The sequence below is a fragment of the Neolamprologus brichardi genome, chromosome 7 (assembly GCF_056152115.1).
Source record: "Neolamprologus brichardi isolate AB-2024 chromosome 7, ASM5615211v1, whole genome shotgun sequence".
Lineage (NCBI taxonomy): Eukaryota > Metazoa > Chordata > Actinopteri > Cichliformes > Cichlidae > Neolamprologus > Neolamprologus brichardi.
This window is the reverse complement of record NC_142110.1, coordinates 15,820,884-15,847,015: the sequence shown is the minus strand read 5'-3', so window position 1 is coordinate 15,847,015 and position 26,132 is coordinate 15,820,884. Positions and strand designations below refer to the sequence as shown.

The window sequence follows — 26,132 nt, the reverse complement described above, 5'->3', positions numbered from 1 at the left end:
AGACTGGAGTATTCCCAGGACAACCTGGAGAAAGATTATACTGGCAGTGTGCCTAAAACTAGAGCTCTTTGGCCACAGAGATGTTGCTTATGTTTACAGAATAAACTGAGAGGCCTACAACCCAAAGAACATCATCCCCAGGGTAAACACGGTGGTAGGAGTATTATGCTATGGGGAGACTTCAGTGCATCAAGAACTGGAAATCTTATCAAAGCAGAAGCAATAATTAAGAAAGAATGGTGTGTGAAGATTATTTAAAAAAAAACTCAAACAGGAAAATTGTGTCCGTGTCATCACTTTACCTTCCAACACAACAACGACCTTGAGCATAGGTCGCTGATGGTGAAGAACTACCTACAGAGTCCCTGCCAGACAGCAGACCATCACATCTGAAGGAGCTTGAGAGATTTGCCAAAAAAGAATTGATTGCTCAAGTTTTGCTTGTGAGACTTGGTGAAAACTACAACAAATGACTCCAGGCTGTTATCCAGCAAAAAGGATAGACAACTGACTGTTGGCAATAGGGAAGCTAATAATTTTGACCATGGTAGTTTCGTTTTTTCCTAAATAATTGTATTTCTATGTGTGAAGTAGTAACCATCCAAAATAAAACTAGGTTGTCTGTGTTTAAGATTCTTTGCTTTGTTTAACAGCATATAGGAAATACTCTTTAAAAAAAACAACAACAACAACAAAACAAAAAAAAAAAACATGGGGATGGGGGCACTAATTATCTTGTATAACACTAAACCTTTTCATGCTGTTAAATGGTTCGTTTAAGCAAAAGTCACAACTATGACTCCATGTGTACAAAAATAAATATAAAATAATGTAAAAATATTTATGTACGTATGTGGTGTCACAGCTGTCAAAACGCTGCTAAGAGTCTATGTGCGCTACACAGGTTTATATAAAGCTAACTCTCCAGCCCTTTGTTGTTGTTCTCACGCTAATATGCGAGATCCGTACAGCCGATTCGACTGCGCGGTCGCATTCCGCCCCGACTTCCCCTCTGCCAGCGGCCTGGTGGTTTGAGATGAGTAGAAGATGTCGGTTTCGGGGCTGAAGGCCGAACTGAAGTTTTTGGAGTCAATCTTTGACCCAAACCACGAACGATTCAGAATAATAGACTGGAAACCCGATGAACTCAGTTGCCAATTCAACGTAACAGGGGAGAAGCTGCTGATCATCCACTGCAACATCACGGTGAGTCCAGGCCAGCTCTGCGCACAAGCTAACCCAGCGTCTGACTATCGACTGAAACCAAATCGGTCCGCGGAAGGCACCGTGTTTACAAATTAACTACGAATAAAGTGTTCGCTTTCATTTATAAACTGTGTCAGGCCATTAAAATCCGAGTAACCCAGTGGATTAAAGTGGACGACACACGAACAGTGTTATGTTCACTTTGAAAAATTATACAATAAAACGTCGATTAGTAACGACGCTGCTTTTGCTAGCTTGTTAACTGAAACTAACATTAATGCTAGCTTGTTTTTGTTTGCCAAATTAACTGCGTTACTGTTGAAAGTAGTACAACGGCTAACTTTATCACTTATGGCCTATATCTAGTTCAATTTAAACTTAATTTAGTTCGGTCATACGAGGGCTTTCACTACACCCCAGCTGCTTTCAAGCAGTATTTTACTGTGTACGTGTGTTTTTAAACAGACATAGCGTCGAGGTCCCGTACATGGCTTTAATTGACGTGAAATAGAAGCGGTTTAATGGAATGCTGTTCGGTCGTCCTTTCTGCCTTTTTCAGTAAGTAGACTGATCCCTCTGACGAACTTACTGGCATACATTAAAGCGGTTACGTTAGTGGCTTCTTTATCTCGACACTAAAACCTGACGAAAGCGACGCAATGTACATGTGAAATGTACGTGACAATATTGCTTTTTTGACCAGCTGTTAACGTCAGCAGAACTGTACATTTTTTTTGTAACGCAGCCCCCCCCCCAAAAAAAAGAAAAAAGAAACGAAACAGGGGCCTAGTATTTATACGCATTTCACAGCCCGCTCCAATACATTAGCGATTAAAATCAAATTCAAACTTGCGCAAAGCAGACATTCCCAGCCATCACAAAATGTAGATGAAGGTAGGTGTAATCTATTAACAACTGAGGCTCTTTCTTTTCGATTGGCACTTGTTTTGCTTGGTTCAGGTAAGCAGATGATGAATCTTCCTGACAACCTGACCACATCCTCCTCCTCTCAGCAGAAGCATGCACACACACAGTTACACTTATGCGCATTTTGAGGACGCGCGAGTGCTTGTTGAAACGTTCCGAATACCTTGCCATATTGAGATTAAACCTCACTGTCTGTGTCCTTTTGAGTCAGCCCATGCTAAAGGAAAACTAGATTACACTCAGGTATATTGCATTCTTCCTGTTCAGAGGGGTAGCTGTGAGTTAAATGTGGCCCCATGCTGTGAACGTGGTCATGTTGGATATCATTGGGTATGATTTGAAGCAGATTGCCACGAAGAGATCAGAGCTATGGAGTGATTTTTTTTTTTTTAACATTATTATTATTTTTTATTTTTACATACCTAGGATTAGGCCAAAGCCCATTAGGTTTACTGCATTGATCATGTTGTGCACAAACAGTAAAGTCACTACAAACTGGTCAGCATTTATACCAGTGCTCCATTCTTCTCCTGAACTGCATTCTCCTCTGCTCAGACAGAAACCTCCACATTAGTGCTGGTTTAGGAGTAGAAGAAATCAAAACTGGAGGCATCTCCCTCTGTATAATTTGTGAATCTCTGAGCTCCTATACTGCTATATCATTGAAAAGGTGGTACAAGTTGTCACAGCCATACATTCATGTCTACCAGCTTTGCCACCAATGTAGATGTACAAGCAGCCTAAATGACAAAGCATGGCTTGAGGCACCACTGTTTGCAACGGTGACAATACCAATTATAAGACTGCAGTCTAGGGCCCAGTTTTCACCACTTAAGTTTGCTTCAGAAAGATGAGACTTTGAAGGAAAATAACATAACAAAATTGCTTCCTTTGCATCCTCCTTCTATGCAAGCATTGATGCAGAGGTTTTGTCTGAGTGGTGACCTCCATCAATCAGGAGAAGATTTCTAGTCTGATGTACTGCAATGACATCACAGTAGGTGCGCACGGCTACCAATGTGGTGAGCACAAATAAAGCTTAAGGCTACGTAAGCAGCACATTCAGTGTTATGCTAGCATCTAAGTTGGCAGACAGCCACAAAATATCTGATTAAAATAGTTGGAAAAACTGGCACGGCTGATACTTAAGAGATATTTAAGCCAAGTCTTCCAAGGATTAGAAAAGCAAAGACATTTAATTCAAATCACGACAACAGTCGCCTCAAGGGGCTGTATATTTTAAGGTAGACCCTACAATAATACATACACCGAGAAACCCAACAATCGTATGACTTCCTATGAGAAAGTGTTTTGGCGATAGTGGGAAGGAAAAAGTTTGTTTTAACAGGAAGAAACTTCCAGCTGAACCAGGTTCAGGGAGGGGTGGCCATCTTCCATGACTGGTTGGTATGAAGGGAGGAAGACGGGCCAAAGCATAAACCAAATGTTCTGTCTTGTGAAACATAGGAGAGCACCCACTGATGCTGTTATTCTCGCTGGTATTATTTAAAGACAAGTGCACATTATTTACCATGTACACGTAGAGCCATCATGTGAACGTAACAGATTTAGACAAATAGACTTCACTTTTCAGACCCAAATCACATGCCTGGACATCTTTTGTACTGTCTATAGTTCCAGCCCTCTCCTGTTGTCATGAGTTTTGGGTTGCGACTGGGAGAACAAGGTCACAAATTAAAGGGGTTGATCGGTTTCCATCATATGGTGGCTGAGCTCAGTGTTATAGACTGGGTAAGAACGTCAGATATCCAGTGGGAGCACAGAGTAGAGTCCCTCTTGCTTCACTTTTAAAGGAGCCAACTGAGATGGTTCTGGTATCTGGCCAGAATACCTCCTTAACACCTACCTTTGGAGGTTTTCTGGGCACTGGCAACTAGGTGGAGACCCTGGGTCAAAACCAGAACACTCAGGTTATTTATCCCTGGGTACTGGGATGGAGTGGGTGTCCTCAAGGAGTAACTGGAGTAAAAATATGTTTGAAATATAATGTTAAGGGTTACAGCTTCTGTGACTTGACCTTAGATAAGCTTGAAATTAGATGGATGAAATTATAGATGGCTTTATCCTAGACCATAGGTGTCAAACTCTGGCCCGCGGGCCAAATTTGGCCCGCAGCCTAATTACATTTGGCCCGCGAAGCCATACCAAATTACTATTAGAGCTGGCCTATACAGCTAATATATATATTGTTTAGTATTAAGCTCTGCTTGTTCCATAATCACTTTTCCAGCAAAACTTATTTGAGTCCATAAGAAAAGATTCATTCTTATATCTGGAGGAAGATTTTTTTTTCAATAAATATTAATGTTAGCCCGCGACTTTGTTCCAGTTTTGAATTTTGGCCCACTGTGTATTTGAGTTTGACACCCCTGTCCTAGACAGTCACACATACTGGTACACTTGACTGTTGGAGTTGTAGGCAATGATTTATAGGAAGTAGGAAGTGTCTTACAAACACAAAGGTGTTTTTTCTAGACTTCTCTGCAAAAAGTCTTTTATTTTCCACTTGTTTCAGCAGTCTTTCTCCAAAAATTCCTTGCCATTGTACTCTGTCCTTGATAAATTGTTTAAATACCTGCAGAGACTGACCCTCTAGCTCGCCCATTATGTACCACACACTCCAGCTTTCAAAAAGGGGGCCACTGTGTGCAAGTATAAAATAAACTTTACAGCATTTTTCTTGAATGAGAGTCAGAGTTCACGGTTAGACAGAAGAATAAATGTGTAACAACAGCCCAAATCTCATGACACTTAGTTATCGAAGGCGTAAAATAGGAGCAGGAACTCGGAAATTGATGACATTTTGTGTAAAAGATCAGTTTATCAGCTGAACTGTAGTATGGAGATTACTAAGAAGTTGAAAGGCACGTATTATTGAGTTACACTAACACTACACTGTGCTGATAATAAAGGCATCGTAATTACCAGTCCACCAGTTTCTGACTTGTAAAGAGCATTCACGTCAGCATCCAAGTCATGGTTACAATTAGATGCCCAGTTTACGCAGTGTAGTTTACAGTTTGTGGCACCGTGTGTTTAACTCCTCCCCACAGTGAATGAGAGATCTTATGCCAGGTTTGATTGGAGGTTGTAAATACTATAATATTTTTCATCTGTGGCACATGCATGTATCAGGCACTCAGTCAGATCCTATTTTAAACACGAGTTTGGCTTTTTGGCCATCATCATCTGTTGTTTGAAAGCGGGCATTATGATTGAGGGATGTTTCTGACTCAGTTAATCAGCATGATTACTCACAGACTCTGGAAAACCAGCAGATTTATTAACCTTTAAAACGAGAAGAAAAATTGGTCTTTAACTTTAATTATCGTGTATTTGATTTATTGCCTTATTAATCATTGAAATAATAAAATAAACATAACCTTTTTTTTATAATCTGACATAATCTGACACGGAACTAAAACTACCAATCGAGACAACTTTTTTTTTTTTTTTAATTTTTTAAAATTGGGATCTTGAATCAGTTGAAAAGTAGGGAAGTTTTCTCAGACTTCAGTGCAGTCATTTTAACATGAATACTGCACAGTCATTGCTGTATACAATATACAGTATGTTTTCTCTCAACATCTTTCTTAACTTTCTGAAAAACCCAATCAAAAATAAAACATCTCTTATTAATATATACATGGTTCTCTCTTCTTCTGTGTGCAGTATTTTCTTCTCTTGGTCTTTTTACATTACCAAAACTTTACATAGTACTACCATATGTGTCTAAATGCTTGTTTGAATATGTTTGCTGCTAAGCACAGCAGTTGAAAACTGGATTTTTACTCATGACTTTAAAAGCTGTATTAAGACCTAATTGAAATGTCAAAGGAGCACTTAACCACTTCTCTCTCGTGCTCGAGTTGCTTTCGCTCTTCAGCTTGTAGGAGGCTAATTTTGTGCAGTGGGTGGCTGTGTGGGCTAAGGCTTTTGGTTTGAAGTCACTAACTCTGAAACAAACTTTATTTCCCTTTATGTTAATCAGATTTCTAACCCAGGGTGACATTTTTGTTTCTTAAAAGCAGTGGTTTTCTCTGTACAATTCAAGTGCATTCTGTTGACTGTAAAGCCATCAGCACTTGAGCATGATCAGCTAAATTTGTATGTGTTCTTATTGCTGCTGTTGCAGGAATCCTATCCCTCAACGCCACCAATATGGTTTGTCGACTCTGATGATCCCAGTCTGGCTGAAGTGTTGGAGCGCCTAGAAGATGTGAGGAAAGGCAGCACATTGGTAAGATGGTTAATATGGCTCTTGCTCCACATAGGATGCTTTGCTACATTAGGAAAATGTCATTTAATATTATTATTGACAGTTTATCTTCTCAATGTTTCTTACAGCTTCTACAGCAGTTGAAGCGCCTTATTTGTGATCTCTGTCGTCTTTACAACCTGCCACAACATCCAGATGTAGAAATGCTGGACCAGCCTCTGCCAGCTGGCCCGATCACCCAAGACAGAAAAGTAAGCTCAGGAAATAAGAGTAAAGCTCAAGAGTCTTTCGTTGACCTTAGCTACTCACTGTTTTTCAATTTCCAACCTTTCACAGCACGGGTTATCAGGTGACGTGACATCTGAAGAGGAAGAAGAAGACGAAATGGGAGAGGTATCCAAATATGATCCATTGATTGATAGTCAATTTGTTTAATATCTTTGGGGTTTTTTTCTCTTTTCTGAACGAATATATGTGTTCTGCCAGCAGGATATTGATCTGGACCAAGACCTGGACCATTACGAAATGAAAGAAGAGGAGCCGGTGGATGGAAAAAAGTCAGAAGATGAAGGGATAGAAAAAGAAAATCTGGCCATCTTGGAGAAAATCCGTAAAAATCAGAGACAAGATCACTTGAATGTAAGATTTCCATCTGTCACATTTTTAATCAAACCTTAATCTCAGTTAATATTTTTGGCTTTTGGAGATTATGAATGCACAATCACGATGAGATAATTAGTCTTTTGTATGAATTTCTTCTAGAAAATAATTTTAATTATGATTTGTTTATTTTTTGGGTGCGGCATAATTGACAGACTCAATATGAGTCTGTCAATTATAAAGGGAAGAAGTTGTACATTCTCATGCAACCTACCAGTTTAACAGCAACCTCCAACACTCAGTGCAAAAATGCAGCAGTCCAAGAAAATTGTGCAAAATCTGAAAACCTCTGGTATGCTTCCTGTTTGTCCAGTTGTTTAACCGTCAGTTGTTTTATGTTGCAGGGTGCAGTCTCTGGCTCAGTGCAAGCCTCAGACCGCCTAATGAAGGAACTCAGGGAGATCTACAGGTCACAGAGTTACAAGACAGGTGAATACAAGGAACCATTACTCAATGCTTGTGGCTTGCATTGTATTTAATTTTTTTTTTCCAGAAGCTTTAAGTGAAGCTCTTTGTGCGTTTGTGACTCATTTCACAGGTATTTATTCAGTCGAACTAGTCAATGACAGCCTTTATGAATGGCATGTGAAGTTAAGGACGTAAGTTCTTATTCTGAGTGTATTTTTATTCTATTTATATTTCCAACTTTGAAAATTATGCTTTTATTTGACCTTATTTGTTGCTGTTTGTTACAGGGTAGACCCAGATAGTCCATTACATAGTGACTTGCAGGTCTTAAAAGAAAAGGAAGGAGTGGATTACATTCTGCTCAATTTCTCTTATAAAGTGAGTCCTATGGAAGTAATTGTCAACAGCTTTATTTATAATTTTTTTGTAGTATAGGGCTGTCTTAAGGCAGTTTTTTCTTCTTCTCTACAACAGGATAATTTTCCCTTTGACCCACCTTTTGTACGGGTTGTCTCGCCTGTGCTCTCTGGAGGGTGAGTGTGCAGTAGTGTTCCCAGCCCAAATTACATACAACATCATATGCATCTTAGGAATGTTACTGCCCAGAATATGCTTTATGATTTGCTTGACAACTTCAAATGGTTTCTTCTGTTATTAACAAATAACACCCCACTGTTTAGACTAAACAAATATGTAAATTCCTGCTGTATTGCAGCCTTAAGATTGTTTAAGCCATTTTATAGGTGGTGTTTAAAGAAATAACTTTTTAAAAAAACTAATAATAATAATACATTTTATTTATCGTGCCTTTAAAGACGCTCAAGGTCACTTTACATTAGTCCAAAAAAACCCCACATAAAACATAAGGTAAATGAAAAGCTAAACAAGGTACAAATGGACTATGACGGAATCATGATGAAGGGTATGAAATTTTGAATAGATGGGTTTTAAGACGCGATTTAAAAGTGGAGAGAGAGTTTGGAATGCACTTCCACCACATCTCCGAACTGTGAAGTCTCTGGGCAAAACAACTAAAGGGTCTGAGTCCCATGAAAGTCAGACGAGCAGGTAGAACAGACAGAAGGGAAACTGAAGAAGAGCAAGGTGTACTAGGGGGTGAGTATGTATGGAAAGGATCAAATAAATATGGGGGAGCAAGGTTAAGAAGCGCTTAGAAAGTAAGAAGCAGGATCTTGAAATGGACACGGAGGTGAACTGGAAACCGATGGAGCGGTTTAAGAACAGGTGTTCTATGTTCAGTTGATCTAATTCGGAATATAATACGAGCGGCTTTATTTTGAACTAACTGCAATTTTTGGAGAGATTTGAGGTAGACCATAGAGAAGAGAATTACAAAAATCTAAACGAGATGTGACAAGAGCATTGACAAGTATGGCGGTACTGTTTGGAGTGAGTGACAGGTGAAGGCAGTTAATATTACGAAGATGAAAACGGGAAGATCGAGTGATATTATTTATATGTTCTGTGAAGGAAAGAGTGCTGAGGATGACACAAAGGCTCTTAACCTGAGGGGAAGGTGTGACAACAGTTATCAATGGATAATGAAAGACTTCTGTATGAAAATAATTTGGTAAAAACCTGAACAAAAGAACAGAACTTAAACAGGATAAAACAAAGGAAGTCGGAAGTAAAAATTGAAAACAAAAGTTGAATTACAGGTGCTTAATAAGGAGTTTGACAATATAATATATATATATATATATATATATATAATACTCTAAAGGTTAGAGTTAAGTAAAAATTAAAAAAAGTGTGTGTGTCAAGTCAAGTGGTTCAATAAAGCAAATGTTACATGAAATTAAGTGGTTTAGGATTTTGTTTTTGTTTTATAAGATGCAGTGGCTTAGGTTGCATTGTGTTAGGTACAGGGTAGAAATAACCTATTATTATAGAACAGGAGATTCTCTGCTAGAGAGAAGTCCTGTTTTAAATGGTATGGAAGTAAGTGCATATGCAAGTATGGTATGACTTGTGAAGATTCACTGTAACTATGCTTAAGGCAGTGGAGATGAAGCAGCTAAAATTTAATTTAAAAGGAATTATAAAGCACACGCCATTGCCATACATCACTGTACTATACTTACTTTCAAGGCTTCTGATAATTTTAGCAAATTAAAAAAGAAAATTCTGGAGAGCAAGAAAAATACTTTTTTTTTTTTTTTTTTTTTGAAAAGATTAATACGTTCTCGCTCAATGACACATTTGTGAATCTTTTTTTTTTTTCAGTTATGTTTTAGGGGGAGGAGCATTGTGCATGGAACTTCTCACAAAACAGGTATGCAAATGGGATAAATAAAATAATAATTATGACTAACAACAGGAACTGATTCATTTCCATTTGCGTTTGTTAGGGCTGGAGCAGTGCCTATTCCATAGAATCTGTCATTATGCAGATAAATGCAACTCTGGTTAAAGGAAAAGCCAGGGTGCAGTTTGGAGCCAATAAGGTAACACATTTCATGAATTGGTGTGATGTTTGTTTGTTTGTTCTGTTTTTAAATGAACTTTGTTTCAGTAATGAAAACAAGTTAAATAAATGGACATCCTGCTTCTGCATATTAACATGTTGCCTTTTGTCTTTCAGAACCAGTACAATCTTGCCAGAGCACAACAGTCATACAAATCCCTGGTTCAGATTCATGAAAAGAATGGTAAGGAAAGAGTTATGAATTATTGACGCTCAATAAACACACAATGGGAACATCATGATCCGTAGCTAACGGTCCCCATACACTTGATGCATGTATACAGTCTGCTTTCATATAAATGTAAACATGAGCAAGCTTTTCTTACTGGGAAATCAAAATTTATAGGCAAAAGCGTTAAAAAAAATTAACCTTTTTACAAACAAAATTCATACTAGTCCCACTGTTTTTCACACAAATTACAATTTGAGTATTATGTTTTTACTAATGGCATTTCCATTAGCTTTAAGCATACTTCCACATATGTAAAATAGCACTGCATTTTTGTACTGTACTTCCTTAAAGGTTATAAGTGCACGTTTCATTTGCATGTAGCACATATACACCCTGTTTCTCTTGGTTGAAAATCACCTTTTTTGGGGGGGGGGGATACTGCAGTCATTTGTGGGTCATCAATGTGACGTAGTATTTAGTATTCATGCATGAACGCATTTATGTATGAATATTTTATAAATTTGTGTCACGTATCTGAATCATATTTTGTGCCTAAATAATTTCTCTATAAAACAATTTATTCAGTTCATGACAAAAGTTGGGTCTCTAAAATATTTTAAGTAAAACTATTAATAAAAGCTATTAGGTAAGAAAGATCTGAGATTGCACCACAACTATTACCAGTTTAAATAGGATTTTACTTGGACACCAATGTTGACCTTTGTTCTTGGTAGCAATAGCATAAACATCACTTTTTTATGACATACACTGGTCATACCACCTGCCATGAAAAGTGTACCAGCCTAGCTGTATTTTATTTTAAATATTTTACCATTTAAAGAGATGGTCTTCTGTTCATTTAAACGAACAGTTGGACCATGTGACATTTACAGGTTTTAGATAACTTTTAAAAATTTATATTTGAAGGCACTACAAATGTATTCAAACTAAAAGTTTTATAAAAAAAAACAAAACTAATTCATTTAACAGAAATGATGCGCTCGTGCACAGAAATAGGTCACATCAATGACCCACATGCAGGATGAACTGTGCACTCTTCTTTCACCACATCTGTGTTACAGTTCTAGTTGTTTGAAACTGCATTTATATCAGGCTTTTGTGTGTTCGTGTACAATATGCACTGTTAATGAATTCCACTTTAACATGGCTTCTTTAAATAACTGCGTTTGTCGTTCTGTTCCTTCAGGTTGGTACACACCACCTAAAGAGGATGGATAAGGAGCTACTACCACTATGCACCGGGAACATGTCTTTGAGTCGTCTTGCTTTCTTTGGAATATTTTCCCTCTCTGACTTACTGGGAATATATCATCGTTCTCACGGAAACCATCTCGTGGCTCATTTGACAAGTATTCCCGTCACCTCGCTCCAGGAAAGACTTTATTCCGGTCTCACTTTGCTTCTCCCCCTCAGTGTTTTAGTGAGGAGGATTATGTGAGGTTATCACTAGTTCTGTTTTCTAAATATGCTCATTTGTCTTTTGAAAACAAACAAAAAAAAAAAAAAAAAAACTTTTCTCCCTAGAAATTTGGGGAAATGCTTTTTCTTCAGCTGCTTTGACAAAGCGGGCTTCACAGTCCATTACCCCTCATTTAGTGGGAATTTTAAAGGAAGATTGATACAGAAGCAGAACCTCCTCACAACTGCTTTTGTTTCTTTTGTTTCTTTTTTTTTTCTTTTTTGGAAATTAACTGGTACATAAATGCAAACATTGTTTTAGAAATATTATTTGGCATTTTTTAAAAAATTATTATTTGGGTATCCTAGACAACAAATGATACGATTCCATATTTTGTAAGCTTATCTTAAATTTGAGATTACCTACTACTCACTGTTTTTTGTTTTTTTGCACTTGCTTTTTATAATGTGTGAAGAACATCGGGTCAAGCAGAAACAAAATGCTGCAGTGTTGTGAACAAGTCAACTTGCAGTTAATTAGAAAATAAGGCCAATAGGTATGAAATACATCAGAATTTCCATATTGTATATCTTATAGTGAGAGGATACTTAAGATTGGAAGTTCTAAGCCTTCTTGGGTCCTCTTGCCTTATTTATGTTAAAGGCTGCAAGTGCTTTTTTTTTTTTTTTTTTTTTTTTAAATAGCTGTAGAGGTTGATGGCTAGTTGGATGCTGACAATGAAGCCCTCTGTGTGTAAAGTTAACAGCACGTTGTACAGAAGCCCCCTATTCAGCCGCTGATCTAAAAAGCTGGGTTTGATTTGATTGCAGTCATATCATCCAGCAGATCTGCTGGAGTGGACTTTATTAAGGAAATAAATTAAGGTTTTCTGGATGTTTCTTTGTTCTTCTTTTTTGTTTTTTTTTTTTTTAAATTTGATTTTAAAGCAAACTTGTCATATCATCCTTGCATAAATTTGTTGTAGTGTTTTGTTTGTTTGTTTTTGTTTTGTTTTTTGTTCCCCTCCTTGCCCATTTAAAATTTGCCGCCTTGTCACTCGACATGACTTGGAGCTAAATGTCCATTATCTGTAGGGCTTCCTCTGCCATTACAATATAGCACAGGTGTGTTTCAGTGTTGCTTGTGGAAAAGGATGATTTAGTAGTGTGATTATAAAACTGTACATTCGAACTTTGACCTTGCAATATCCTGTAGTACACACAGAGTGCTGCTGTTCCCCAAATTACAGGACACACGTTGTATCTATCAATCTGTTGGCTCTTTTGCAGTTTATTTGCTAACACTGTCTGCAAAAGTACATTTGAATGGCAACTCAGGTAACAAACAATACTTAGGAGGGGGATCTGTACATGTCCATGTTGAGCTGCGGGTGACTTTCTGGGTTTAATTAGTGCTCAGTTTCAGTAATGTTTTGACATACTTGCCCACTGATGAACTGAACTTTAAAACACAGGTCGCATGACTTTGTAATAAAGCAATTTACATAGCGAGTGCTGGATTGCAAGGAGCATGTTGACCAGTCTGTGTAATTGCTCTCACTGATTTTTTTATTTATTTTTTTCCCCACCCCCCTTCTCCCCAGAGAGGTGTCATATCGCGAATAATTTCTGATCAGAATTTCTTTTTTGTTTTCAGCACACTGCTTACATCAGACCTGTGACAACAGGATGTATCTGAGGGTGGAGGTTATTAATATCTTTTATCAAGACACCTTCACCAATGATGGGGACCCTTGTGGTCAGGTGTAGAGAGGAGGTGCACATTAAACCCTCTGTTACAGACCCTTTATCCACATGTGTGACTCCCTCCCTTCAAAATGCAAAAGCTCGGGTCACAGCAGATACTGAGATGATTCAAGTTTGACGGTAATACAATGGTAATTGGGCGCTTCTCTAACTGGACTGTGTCATTTATCTCAATTCATTTTCTGGCACCAACAAGTCTGACACTCTTGGCTCATTTTGGGTTTCTTGTTTTTTGTTGTTTTTTGGGTTTTTTTCCATTTGAAGAAATTTTGACCATGTACAGTAATTTGTAAACTTGCATCAAGTTTATGAATAAAGAATTTTAAGATTATCACTGGTATTTGTGTGTAGCATTGGAGTTGTAAAGTTTTTTTTAATTGTTTTAATTTACATTTTATTCAGTAGCAATTTTTTAGTTTTTGTTTCTCTTGAATATCAAATATATTTCTCCATAATTTAAAGTTGATGATTAGGTGGCAGTTGTAATGTGTATTATTAAGTAATTTACATAATTTTATTATGTAGTTACATATTTGCAATGTAGTGTAATAATTTATGTACTTAAAAGAGAAGTATTTAAAATGAGGTAATCTACCTGCACATTCAGAGTAAGGTAACTCTTTTATCTGGTTTTATCTCAAGTGCAATAATTAGTAGTGATGTTAAAGTTTAGTTTCAGAGTTCCCTGGTTTTACATTGTTCTTATTGCCAAGCGTGGAAAATGTATTCAAATACTTAAATATAACTAAAATTGTACAAATTGAATATTTGACTCAAAATTTGGCAAAGTTGTAAATAACCGCATAAATACAAAACCTTTGGGAATTTGTTTCTGTTGCTTATTTAGCAAATATTTGTACTCAAGTGAGTTTAAAATCATTACTACAAAGGATTGATATTCTTTAAGGCTGTAGTTCATTGGAATAATTGGGCAAAAACTTAATCTCTTAGAGCCATGTGTAGGAATCCATAAATTCTTTTTACACCTCCAGAAAATTAAGGAAACACTTAAAATATACATTGGCTCTTAATGAATGAAATATTTAAGATGAAAATCTTTACTGGTAAGCATGGATGCAGTATAAATTGTTGAGAATGAAATGATATAACAGTCAGTGTAAACCCTTTCAGCAGCTTGTTGAGGGCTGGATTCAAAACCACAACAAAAAGCAGAGTTAAAAACTCAAATTACAGGCTGATGCAGCTCATTTAGTACTCATTACTGTTTACAGCCCCCACTTGCATGTGCACTCCCAACATCTGGGAACACTTGTGAAGTGATGGTGGATGGTGTGCTGGGAATCTTCCCCCAGACTTGGATAAAGTCATGGATGGGCCTGGGGAACGTGATGGGTGAGGCCACCATCAGATCCGAGGGTTTTAGCCTGGTACTGCTGGCTGGAACATGCAGGTTTATGGTATGATTCAAGAATATGCCTTGAAAGGATCATGCTGGATGATGTTGCTGGTAGCGTAATTTTGACCACGCTGTGTCCAGACCCTTTCACATCTGTCACATGTGCTCAGGGCTCACATGGCGCTTCACTGGCAGATCTCATTGTTTCTGACAAAACATTTACACGAGTAGCCTGCTGCAGGTCACTTTGGAGAGCTCCTCCTGTTCCTTCTCGCACAAAGGAGCAGTTCATGGTCCTGCTGCCTGGTTGATGCCCTTCTCCATTTCTGTGCTGGACTGTGCAGGAAGACCCAGTAAATTTTGTGACAGCATGTATGGATATGCAACCTGAATAGGCTGCAAGTACCATCTCATGCTACCAGCAGGGACGATGGCACTAGCAAAGAGCAAAGCTACAGAAATATGAGTCAGGAGGGATATGGAGAAAGCAATGGGCTTCCTCTTGTGTTTTTCTTTTATTGCCACCCTCATTACCCTGCTCTATTCCCTCTCTGATTTAATCTTAGTTGCTGATTGGCTGCTGATGGCAGGTTGAACAAATATAACAAATATAAACTGGGAGATTGTCTAGCATAGTGATCAGCATCTGGAATATTTATAATTAGAGCTATTTGTATCTATTAGAACCATTTTGTTATATTTTATAACTCTGTAATTTATTATAGGTTACTTAGTTACTACTCCACTACCACACCATTTCCAGTTGTAATAATCGGATACAGTGTGCTGAGGTATGAAATGAATGATATATACAAATGCCCCTGATTCATTTGGAGTATTCAAATCATCAACCTTCCTTAAAAGTAAAGCATCCATAAGAGTGTTTATGAATTGTAATTTATGATGTAAAAAGAAACCACATCACTGTTCATCACCATGTTTAGGCTAAATTGGATTTTTTTAGCGAGTTTTAACCTAGAAAAGAATCAAAATTCAATTATGTCGGGGCGGGGGGGATGAATATTAGAATATTTAAGGTTTGTATTTGGACAGAAGAAATTGAAGGTCAGCTACTCGAGAAAGCTATTTACACCTAAAAGTCAATAGTTAATTTAAAAAAAGTTACATTTTCCATATCTACAACTGTATAGTACCCGTATGCAAACTCATCACATAACAAAACAGGATGCAACAAGAACTATTTAATATCTATTAGGGTAAGACCAAATAATACAAAAGTAATACACAAAATGTTTTCCTCGTTCACTCGTGGAGACGCAGCCCCCTCAAACGACTTATTCGACTATTTAGGGCCTACTGAATTTGTTGATCCATGGCAAATATTTACTGCACCTCAAGTAATTATATATTCATATATACTTATGATATAGTACATGTTAATACATTTTACACAACATACAGTACATGTGGGAATAAGATGGGAAATGGCTTTCAGAAGCTTTGATACAGTGGCATTAAGTGTATAAGCGGCTCCTGCTACACAATAACTACACAGCTGCAATTTCCATAAACACATGAATTGTGCCGTATGTACATATGGCGGAAAGTTTGGACTGATCCAAAGTTCACCAACTTACTACATACACAGGGAAAGTAGCTTATTTGTTCAACTTTGTGCAAAAAAATTCACATTTACGTTATAGAAATGGCCAGCTGTGCATTTACTAACAGATGAGCGGACGTATGGTACTTTTTACAGGGTTACACCTCCTTACTTCTGTGTGTGCATGTGCTGGTGAAAATGCTATGATACTGTAAAATCATACAAGTGGTGTCCAACTCAAAAACAGGCTAGCTATTCATTTTATGACACTTTAGGTTGGGGTTGGTAACATTTTTCTTCCTGTATTTAAAGGCTGCACAACAGGACCCCAGCTGATTGTAATAACTCTACTGTTAGTATTGCTCCACTCTGAATGAAGTTTGCACCGATGCCAAGAGGAAAACCAGCGCAAATATTACTTACTTTTTTTTCCAAAAACAAAAAGTATTGTAAGAAAAAAAATAAAACAAAACAGAAAGACACAACAAATCATGTGCTTCACAAGCATCCACACGTCATTCAAATACACAGGAAAAAAAAAAGAGATAAACAAAACAACTAAAAGGTAGCACAACAAACAGCCTACTGGATACCACGTCATCACAATCAGACAAGACGACTCACAGATTTTAAAGTAACGAGGATTCAGATAACTTCACTGTTTTAAATCTAATAGTGTTCGACTATACGAACCATCTACTGTATGCTGATGCTTTCAAAGACTCGAAGAAACCAGAACGACACCGTCTCTGACGGAACACATCAGGCCTCACCGGGGCTACGCACGAATGTCCTTTTGTGATATTTCACTCCATAAAGAAATAACTGGATTGAATTTAATATTCTTTTTTTCTTTTATGTAGATTTCTTATTACACCAACTCATGGAATAACACCAACATCCACGAAATAACACACTAAGGCCTGAAATCCCAAATTTCAGAAACAAGGAGTCACTGAAGCATTTACACGTAGGGGTAAGCGGGAGAATTTGCCAAAGGGAGAGTAAACATCCATCACTCCATACAATGTTATGACCACCTTACAACAATTATTACTATTACTTACCATAACCTGCAAGTGTTTTGGTTTTCTTTCACTTTGACCTTTATACTAACATCGATTTGGAATGTCTGACCAATAAACTCCAATCTTTAAATACTGCGTGTGCTTCACTTTAACATGAAAAAAAAAGAAGAAATTTTTGAACTAAACTCAACATAAAACTAGTATGTAACGACAAAACCAAACATGGTCAATAAAACTAGTATGTAACGACAAAACCAAACATGGTCAATAGGGGCGATATAAGGAGACAAAAGCCCGACATGTTGAAGCTCTACAGGCTTTACAGGTAGAATTTAAAAACAGCTATTAGACTTTTCCTGAGAATGTAAATAAATCGACTTATACTGTCAAAAAGATCACCAAAACAAAAACTCCATATTTCTGTTTTTAAAATATTCATTTTAGTCGGTTTAACTTTCTTTTTCAATCAAAAAAAAAGAAAGAAAAAAAGCAGAGAAAGATGATGAGCTTCTTTACTGGTATTTAAGCATAAATTTAAAAAAAAAAACAAAAAAACAAAAGGTTACTTAAAATGTACCATAACCTTTAGGAAATAGGTAGTTTGATCTAATTAATTTCTTGCTGTAAGTTAAAAAGCAACCCCTGTCACATCTGTAAATATGAAATAGCTTTGGTCGCTAACAGATTGCTGCGGTTGCCAGTAGTTTGCAAGGAAGATGCTAACTTATCTACAAAAACTGTCTAACTGCTATCTGAGCTGTGGTGAAACAGAAAACGTTAGCCTTTAAAATAAAAGTTGTGCCTCAGCGGTGCAGCCAACATGTTTCAAAAGGCAGAACGTTCCTGGTTAAGTTGCACTTTTTCAAGTTTTACTGCTGCTAGGTCAATAGTTAGCGAGCATTTGCATACAAGTCAGCATCTTCAATGCAAACTAAATTTGACCTGCTAGCAACCAAAGCGACCACAAGGGAGGTTTTTGGTGTTGCACCCTTTTTTTTTTTTTTTTGAGTGATTTCACCTGGTGACTACTGGCAATATCCAGGAACCACTTGCTAGCCCGTTGGAAAGTACATATTTTCCCCTTGCGATCTGTGGATCTTTCACATCTGTGAGAAACAGCTAGCATGACTTTGTCAAAATAAAATAAAATCTGCCTCTAAGAGCTCTTAAGTGACATATAATGAGCTAGTCAGATCATTAGAGCTATACTGCTAGCTATAATTGCTAAGAAGATTTTAATATCCTTGGATAAAGCCAAGCTATCTGTTTCAGCTTCAGTTTCTGGTCTTTTTGCTAATTCAAGCTAACTGGCTGCTAGCAAAGATTAATTTTATAATACCCTATATATAACCCTGAAGCAAGAGAGTGAATTAAGGTGTTTCCCAAGATGGTCAAACTATTCCTTTAATGGGAAATAAAAAATTCTTGACATTTGTATATAAGAATTTAGCTGTTAGCCAAACAGCTAGTCCATTACATCAGCTGAGAAATAACTGTTTCAGCATTGGTGATCTTCAAGGCTAATAAAAGTAAAGACCCTTAACAATATAGCTGTTTCAGTCCCTTAAATATCACATTAAAGATCATTAGAAAATTTACAGAGTGACATTGGAGACCACCTACTCGAATAAACTGAAGATGCTCAGGGGACTGGGTCTACCTATTTTAGGCTGTGTGTCTCTGTTGGAAAGCAACACCGACCAGCTACAACTGAGCAGCATAAAACAACAGCAACATTTTTTGTTTTTTAAAATAACTGTTGATTTAAATGTGAACCGAGTAAAATAATGAAATCCCAGTACATTTGCACCAAAAACATGACTTTTACATTGTTCTGTTTGAGTTCAGCATTACAGTGTTATAATGACGGGCACCTAATTCTGAATTGTGTTCTTAATTGATCCCTTTTTAGTTCTCCCACTCAGCCGCCTGGCCTACTCCTCTGTCCTACATGGGTTCGTCGTAGTTGTAGGTGGGAGCTGCTGAGTACTGATTCTGCTGCATGGCGCCTTGAGCAGCCCCCATGGCGGCCTGCTGGGCTGCCTGCTGGACATGGGGGTTCTTCCAGGCACCCGTAGCCCACTCCTCCTGGGCTTTACCCAGGCTGCCACCACTGCCGCGGTAGAAGTTATGCACCTAAAAAAAGACAGAAAGGAGAAATGGGATTCAACATGAATTTTACTCTCTATCAAGTATGACTTTTATTTTTTTCAATTTGTAAAATTGACCAAATTACCATAAAGAAAAGGTGAATTTTATTATTTGTCTGTAGTAGATCGGAACACAAGGCAAACTGATGTATTTCTCTGAAAAATGTATTAAAAACATAAACAACACAGGCTGTTGGCTATTCATTGCTAATCCTACCCAGTCTTAAGCAAAGTGTTAAGGCCAATCTCTGACCCACCTGCCTGGGACACAAACTTTAATACAGGAGCGGTAAATTCAGGTCAGAGTAATGAGCACTAACAACATAACCAACTGTTATTACCATTTTTACTTCACTGTTTATATGAATAATACATTTATATAAATATGTAATGGTACATACTTGCAAGTAATTTCAAACTGAATTTCTGTCTTTCCTGAGGCCCCTCTTGTAATATCTTTGCTGCCCACCAGGGGGGCCAGGCCCACACTTTGTGAATCACTGTATTAGCATATTTAGACCTACTTTGAAACAGGGTTTCTATAAAGCTCTGCAGTTACTTTGAGTTCTTCTGGAATTTGTGTGAATGAATCAAATTAAAAGGAGGTTACCTGGATAATACATGAAAAAAATAGCAGCCTAATGGCTTTAAATATAGCAAAACAAAACAAAAAAATAGATAACTTTCAATTGTATTTTGACAAAAGTCTACCAACAATTTATGCTTACTGGTAAAATATCAGTGCTAGTAGTGAAATAAAATATTTGTCCATGCACTGTTAAATTTTTCTTTTTTACTTTTTAAAAAAATTCAGACTCCATAGATATGCAAGGTACTCAATACTAGCCATTTATCTGTGCTTTACTAAAATCAAAAAGATAGTTTTCACAGTCATCTAGTTTTTTGTCACAGTTTATTGGACAAAAGAGCTGAGTGCAGATCCAGAGCTGTGTGTTTATACCACCTAGTCATGACTACCGATTGATTTATGTAATGTCCATGTGGGCAGGCACAGCCAAAGGGGCATCGGACCCTCAATGACAATAAGTGACATCAAGACAAAATAACTCCTGGTGTTGCTATTTTGGGACCCGTTAACTTGGGATCCGCAAAGTGAAGCAACTACCAATGAGAGCAAAGAATACCGCTGATTGATATATGAAGGTGTGGTGATAGATGGACAGCATTCCCATGGTAAGAATTTGCCACAATGACTTAGCAGGTATAGTTAAAAAACTAGAATTATAGCCTTAAAGAAACAACAGATTCTAAAAGGTGGATGCTTCACACACATATTTAATCATGCAGCACAAAACAGTCACACCTTGACCAAAGCTTTAACGTAAGAACTCGGGATTAGCATCATCAACTTAGATGCCACCAATCATGAAATATGGTCACAATCCCCTCTTCTTTTCAAGAGTTGTGGCTTCAAATGTTTTTGCAGAATACTCTGATGTCACAGTGAAGTCAACCTTTGACATTTTGTATAGAAAACGTCATAATGTCATCCTATTAAGCCTTACTGTAATATGTTGTCAAACACAGCATATGAACTATAGAGTTAACCCCCCCCCCCCAAAAAAAAACCCAAAACAAAACAAAACAAAAACAAAAAAATAGCCACAATAACCTCTGATCACCAAGTTTTAATAAGTACTTGGGCCCCTCATGGATTCCTTGCATTCACCAAAAAGGGATTTAAAAACAGCCTGAAATAAATAAATATCATCTCCAAAGATTTCTGTTGCTAGTGCAAATGAATCAAATATCATGTTATCACTGCTTCCCTTTAAGTGGGAAATAGCGCTGGCATTATAATACAAGCTAATTATTCAATGCTACTTGGACTGGATTGCTATCTTTCACTTGATAATACCAGCACTAATTGATCTAATCACTTCTGTGACCAGGTAGAAATCAGTCACTCACCTTTGAGAGGGCGATGAAGGATAAAACAGCCACTGCAGTGAACATGATGGTGGGAATCAGCATGACCACAGCTGAGCCAATGTTGGTGCTGAAGAAGGTGATGGTGGCCAGCCAACCGCTGAAGAAGAAGCACAGAAGAATCATCATATGCTCACAATACAGCATATTTAAATAATACATTAAGCTTGATGATTCTAGATAATTCTGATATTGGATTTTTAAGATTGATACCAAAATATTTAGAGACTATTGTTACAAGCTGTGAATTACTAATCTATGCTGTGCCTAAAGCCTGATGTAGACTTCTGCAGAAAATCTACATCCTAACTTTACAACCTGAAACCCCTCTTAACCCAACATCGCAACCTTCCATGCCATTGAGCCAGCATATAGATACATTTCTTAAAAGCTGAATGTCAGGTTACAGTGTAGAGTTAAAAAGAGTTTTCAGTTACATCGAAAGCTACGGCATAGATTTCCTGCCAAAGAATAATTCAGGCATGATTCTGTTCGGATCAGCTGGCTGTTGTGTTCAAAACAGCCTGATCAAAATGGAAGTTGCAGAGAGCCTTGTGCTGGACAAACTCTGTGTTTGCCTAAAGGGTGTGTCTCCTGGGGTTGCTGTAGCTCAGGAGGTATAGCAGGCCGTCTGCTAATGGTGGTTCGAACCCTGGCTACTCCAGTCTGGATGCCAAATGTCCTTGGGCATCCAATGCATCCATTGTAGAATGAATGTTAAATAGAAAGAACCTTTACACAGAAAAAGCTTATGAAAAAAGTGCTTGTATGAATGGGTGAATGAGGGAAGTTGTTTAAAGCCCTTTGAGTATTCAGATAGAGTAGAAAAGGGCTATGGAAGAATCAGTCCATTTACCATCTGTCTCTTCTTAGAAATATATATACAAATATATTGGTCATTTGCTCATGCCAGCGTATGGGCTGTATTCTTGTTTTCACACTGCACATATTTAATAATCATTTTATTGTTAATATTATTATTAGTGTGAAACAAAAAGGACTTTCAAGGGGTAAAAAACTGCTTGTATACCTGCTTTTTAATATTTCCCATTTCTCTTCAGTACATTAATGTTAAAGAGAGGTTGAGTATATTACAGTATACTTATGTGGTGGTGGAAAACCCGAACACTAACTCTAAACCTAGGCGATGGGAATATAGTTATTTCATTTATTAAATTATTTTCCCATATCTTGGCAATCAGGGAACAAAGGAAACAACCATGCATCAAAGTTAATCATATTTTATCACCAAAAAAATGATTTAAGAATTATGAGTTAAAGTTTGATGGCTTAGACCTCAGAAGGATAATGAACCTCTTTAAAGCCTCATTGGTTTAGAAATAAATTATTTTTGAACCAAAGTGTATGCTTTAGGTTAGATTACAAAGTATACCCCTTGATTCAGGTGCTTCTAGAATCATCTTTAGCAACAATAAGACAAGAAATAAACTGTATAAATGCCAGTTAATTTCCATTTCATCTGTACACATTACTTTTAATGAACCAGTACAAACTCTTACCACACTCCCCAGCCTGGAATGCCAACAGTCTGGATAATACTGATCACCACCTGGGCCATGAAGACGAAGAAGAAAGCCATGAAGTTGAATGAGCTGTCTGTCCTGCGTGGAGAGACTAATCGTCAGAAATGATCTGATTCAGCAGAACAGCAGGAAGAAGTGTAACTCAGAGGGAAACACGCTTACTTCAAGGCCTTGTAGATGGGCCTGAACCAGCACACGTAGGAACAAGGGGTGAAGAGGATGAGCCACAGGATAGCCATGCCAAAGTTGGTGGCTCCACCGCCTCCACACATCCATGCCAGGCAACCAATCAGATTAACAGCTAGCGTGGCACTATGCACTATCAGCGTCACAGAGAGGAAGAATGACAAAAACATAAAAGAGTGAGGAAACAAACAAACAAAAAAAGGCTACAGCAAACACCCCGCAGGCTCCATCATTACTCATAACTCAGCAGGATTTAATCACTATGAAGACCAACAACTACGCACTGCCATATTTCCAGTTCTACATTCAAGACTTATAATAATAAAATATGATATAAAGGTACATTTTATTCAGCACACCATTTCCACCAAACATAAACATATACTCTAAACTATCTTTTCACCAGACTTACATTTTTGCTTTAAATAGCAGCACCTATGTGATAATGAAAAACATACCATAATACTCATGTGACTGTAATAACTTGACACTACTACCCACTTTTACAATTTATGTACAAATTATGTTCTTCATTAATGAGTTAAGAGTTAGTGGATCTCAGATAATAGTGGGGAATAAATAAAGAGCATACTTTTTTGGAAATTATTCCTATCGTTCACTATAAAACTGTACAATAACTCCTCTTTCTGTGACAGGTGAGCACACCTGTCAAGCCTAAGATTGCACACACATACTTCTGTATTATATTCTAAGAGTTATAGCATACATTAGAGGTGAATGGAACAATCCAAGTATCAATACCATCAAATATTGGTACTAGCATGGTAACTTTGTTTCACAATGTACCATTTTTCATTTTGTACCCCACTGATTTGTGTAAATAAATTATTTTCTTGGGAAATTAAAAAATATAGCTGAAGTCCTCATTTTCTGCCCGTGGGACCTCAATTGGGCTTCAGATTTGTGAACAGTTTGTCAGTCAAATCACAAACCACTAAGTAAATGTGTGAGCTAAATCATTTTCAAACTTTACCCCTCAAAATAAAATCAGTAAAATGAAAATGATGGTTATCTGGCTCTGTGACATAATGTGAGACCGGCCAATCTAGTTTCCCAGCTGCACAGAGTGTTTGCACTCTTTAGTTCTCATAATATTTTGGGTAAAACAAAGTAGCCCAGCATGAGGAGGAAGAGAAGTAGACAGGTTAACAGGTTACAGCTAGATGCATGCAAATACCGACTGCTTCCAAATGCAAAGCAAATAAAAAGCACTTCCTGCAGGTACACTCACAGATCCAGAGGTAGTAGAGCCTCTTGCACATAGTGCGGTGTTGGTCTGGGATCTCGTTGAAGTCTTGGTAAAAACATGGCTTAAGGGGGATGAAGCGAGGAAGGGGAGGGAAGTTGTTTTCTAGGACACAGAGATGTGATTCAGTACTTCACATCAAGAAGAAATCAAGTCAAGAGAGGTGCACGAGCTTTTATTCAGCCTTTATAAATGGGGGGAAGCTCACCTGCCATGATTCACTGCTTTCCGCCACTTGTACACCAGGCACACAGACTTCTTCAATCTCAGCTGCCTTGAAAAGCAAACTGCAGAAAAGGAGAGCAGTGCATGATTAAGTGCAACATCACTTACTATCCCGGCCCTGCTTGTAAGCAACAGGCCACAATCACTGCAATGGGAGTCTTTGACATCCTGACACGATTTGGAGAGAGGAGGTACCCATGGTGGTACCCAGCCTCCAGAGCAGCATCAGATAGACTGAGATGAACCTGTTTTCTTGGTCACATATTTTAGCGGTGTAATGCGCGCTCCAGGACACAGTGTGGCCTTGTCGTGATCTCGAATGCATATCCTTTGGGATTCAAAATAGGCGTTTGAAAGGCCTATTGAGCTTAAAGGCTGGATTATATAGACGTTACTCTCTGTTTATCGCGTTCTCCTTGCTAAACAGGCCATAATCAACTACCTTCCATATTTAACTGTGTTAGAGAATCATATTTGTAGCGCACGTCATGGTGGACGCATGGTGGATTGAAGGGCATCTTTCTGGCACAGATAAACCAATCTATGCCACGAAAATGCAGTCTGGCTGAAGTTGCTTTTATTCATTGTGAATCTCCGTCTGTCTTAGACGTGTATTTCGTTCGGCTGACGGTAGTGATGCTGCAGTGGGGTAGTGCATTGAGATTACAGGCGATGGAGAAGCGTCCTTCAGCCTGCGCGACAGCTGCTGCATCGGGGCTCTTGTTCATCATCCGGACGTCGAGCAAGTCGAGCACAAACTCCTCGCAGTAAACAGCCCGGCCTACAAATTTCGAGGTTTTACCGAAGCTAGACTCCGCTAAAAAAAAAAAAAAAAAAATCCAATATTTTCCCTCCCTCTCTAGCTGGAGACCAATGAATGAAAATGCGGTGTCCTACCTCCGGTTCAGTCCGTGAATGTCGCTAGAATACCTCCGTCCGTTTAAATTGCATCCTACGATTTCATCTGTATTAAAACACAGTGGCCGAAACAGCTAGATCTGGCGCTAATCACACGAAAATGTCGCGTATTTCCTCAAATGATGGGGTTGGGAGTAAGAGGCGGGCACGTGACGTATGGTCTTTTCATTACGTACATACCGGCCCCCTCCTCGACGCTGGGTTGTGCCCGGCCGGGTAGGACCAGGGCCCTGGAAAAACAATGGATTTGTTGCTGACCTGACCTGACCAATCACAAAGGAGAAATATTTTAGCTCTTAGCCAATAGGTTGACAGTGTTAAAAATCAGAGGAGGCATTACACAACCTGACCTGATTGGCTGCCTGTTATCAGCTACTTCCATAATAAAGATACCGCTTTACTAGTAGTATAAATACATTTCAATGTACAACTCTTTTCCCAGTAGTGGTGGTAGTAGTAGTAGTTTTAAATATATATACAAGTGCAATAAAATAAAACAAAATAAAATAAAATAAAACACACTTGATAAGTAGAATTACTTTTTTTGTAATTTTGCATCTGTACACCAAGATAATGGATTTCAATTCAATTGATTCAGGAACTTTTTATATGTACCCCCTATTTTCAGAGGGTCGAAACATGTACAATTATACAAC

General features: G+C 37.9%; 2 protein-coding genes across 3 annotated transcripts; one reads left to right on the top strand and one right to left on the bottom strand.

The window, feature by feature from the left end:
- Positions 1–956: 956 nt before the first annotated feature.
- On the top strand, positions 957–13,627 carry LOC102776068 (ubiquitin-conjugating enzyme E2 Q2-like). Of its 2 annotated transcripts, none has more exons than XM_006782633.3 (13): positions 957–1,206; positions 6,290–6,394; positions 6,502–6,624; positions 6,710–6,766; positions 6,860–7,012; positions 7,378–7,462; positions 7,572–7,632; positions 7,729–7,819; positions 7,916–7,974; positions 9,689–9,737; positions 9,814–9,909; positions 10,047–10,113; positions 11,309–13,627. In XM_006782633.3, exons 1-13 carry the CDS (start codon positions 1,048–1,050, stop codon positions 11,338–11,340), a joined length of 1,137 nt encoding a protein of 378 aa, XP_006782696.1. In that variant the 5' UTR covers positions 957–1,047; the 3' UTR covers positions 11,341–13,627. The 2 variants fall into 2 exon arrangements, with proteins under 2 accessions (XP_006782696.1, XP_006782697.1); XM_006782634.3 differs by having other exon boundaries at positions 958–1,206; positions 6,863–7,012.
- A 2,204-nt stretch (positions 13,628–15,831) lies between these two features.
- On the bottom strand, positions 15,832–25,709 carry scamp5a (secretory carrier membrane protein 5a). Its single transcript, XM_006782635.3, has 7 exons — positions 25,456–25,709; positions 24,542–24,620; positions 24,319–24,438; positions 23,043–23,199; positions 22,857–22,958; positions 21,319–21,436; positions 15,832–19,372 (listed from the first exon to the last, which is right to left on the bottom strand). The coding sequence occupies exons 2-7, from the start codon at positions 24,546–24,548 to the stop codon at positions 19,184–19,186; spliced, it is 693 nt and encodes a 230-aa protein (XP_006782698.1). The 5' UTR covers positions 24,549–24,620; positions 25,456–25,709; the 3' UTR covers positions 15,832–19,183.
- Positions 25,710–26,132: the final 423 nt, after the last annotated feature.

Bases quoted from the DNA above. Each gene is read 5' to 3' on its own strand.
- LOC102776068 (XM_006782633.3), top strand. From the start codon at position 1,048: ATGTCGGTTTCGGGGCTGAAGGCCGAACTGAAGTTTTTGGAGTCAATC. The intron at 7,463-7,571 runs GTGAATACAAGG...CTCATTTCACAG, and splicing joins GTCACAGAGTTACAAGACAG to GTATTTATTCAGTCGAACTA. The intron at 9,910-10,046 runs GTAACACATTTC...TTTGTCTTTCAG, and splicing joins TGCAGTTTGGAGCCAATAAG to AACCAGTACAATCTTGCCAG.
- scamp5a (XM_006782635.3), bottom strand. The intron at 21,437-22,856 runs GTAAGAGTTTGT...CTTCTTCTTCAG, and splicing joins ATTCCAGGCTGGGGAGTGTG to CGGTTGGCTGGCCACCATCA. The intron at 19,373-21,318 runs GTGAGTGACTGA...GTCTTTTTTTAG, and splicing joins CCTTCATCGCCCTCTCAAAG to GTGCATAACTTCTACCGCGG.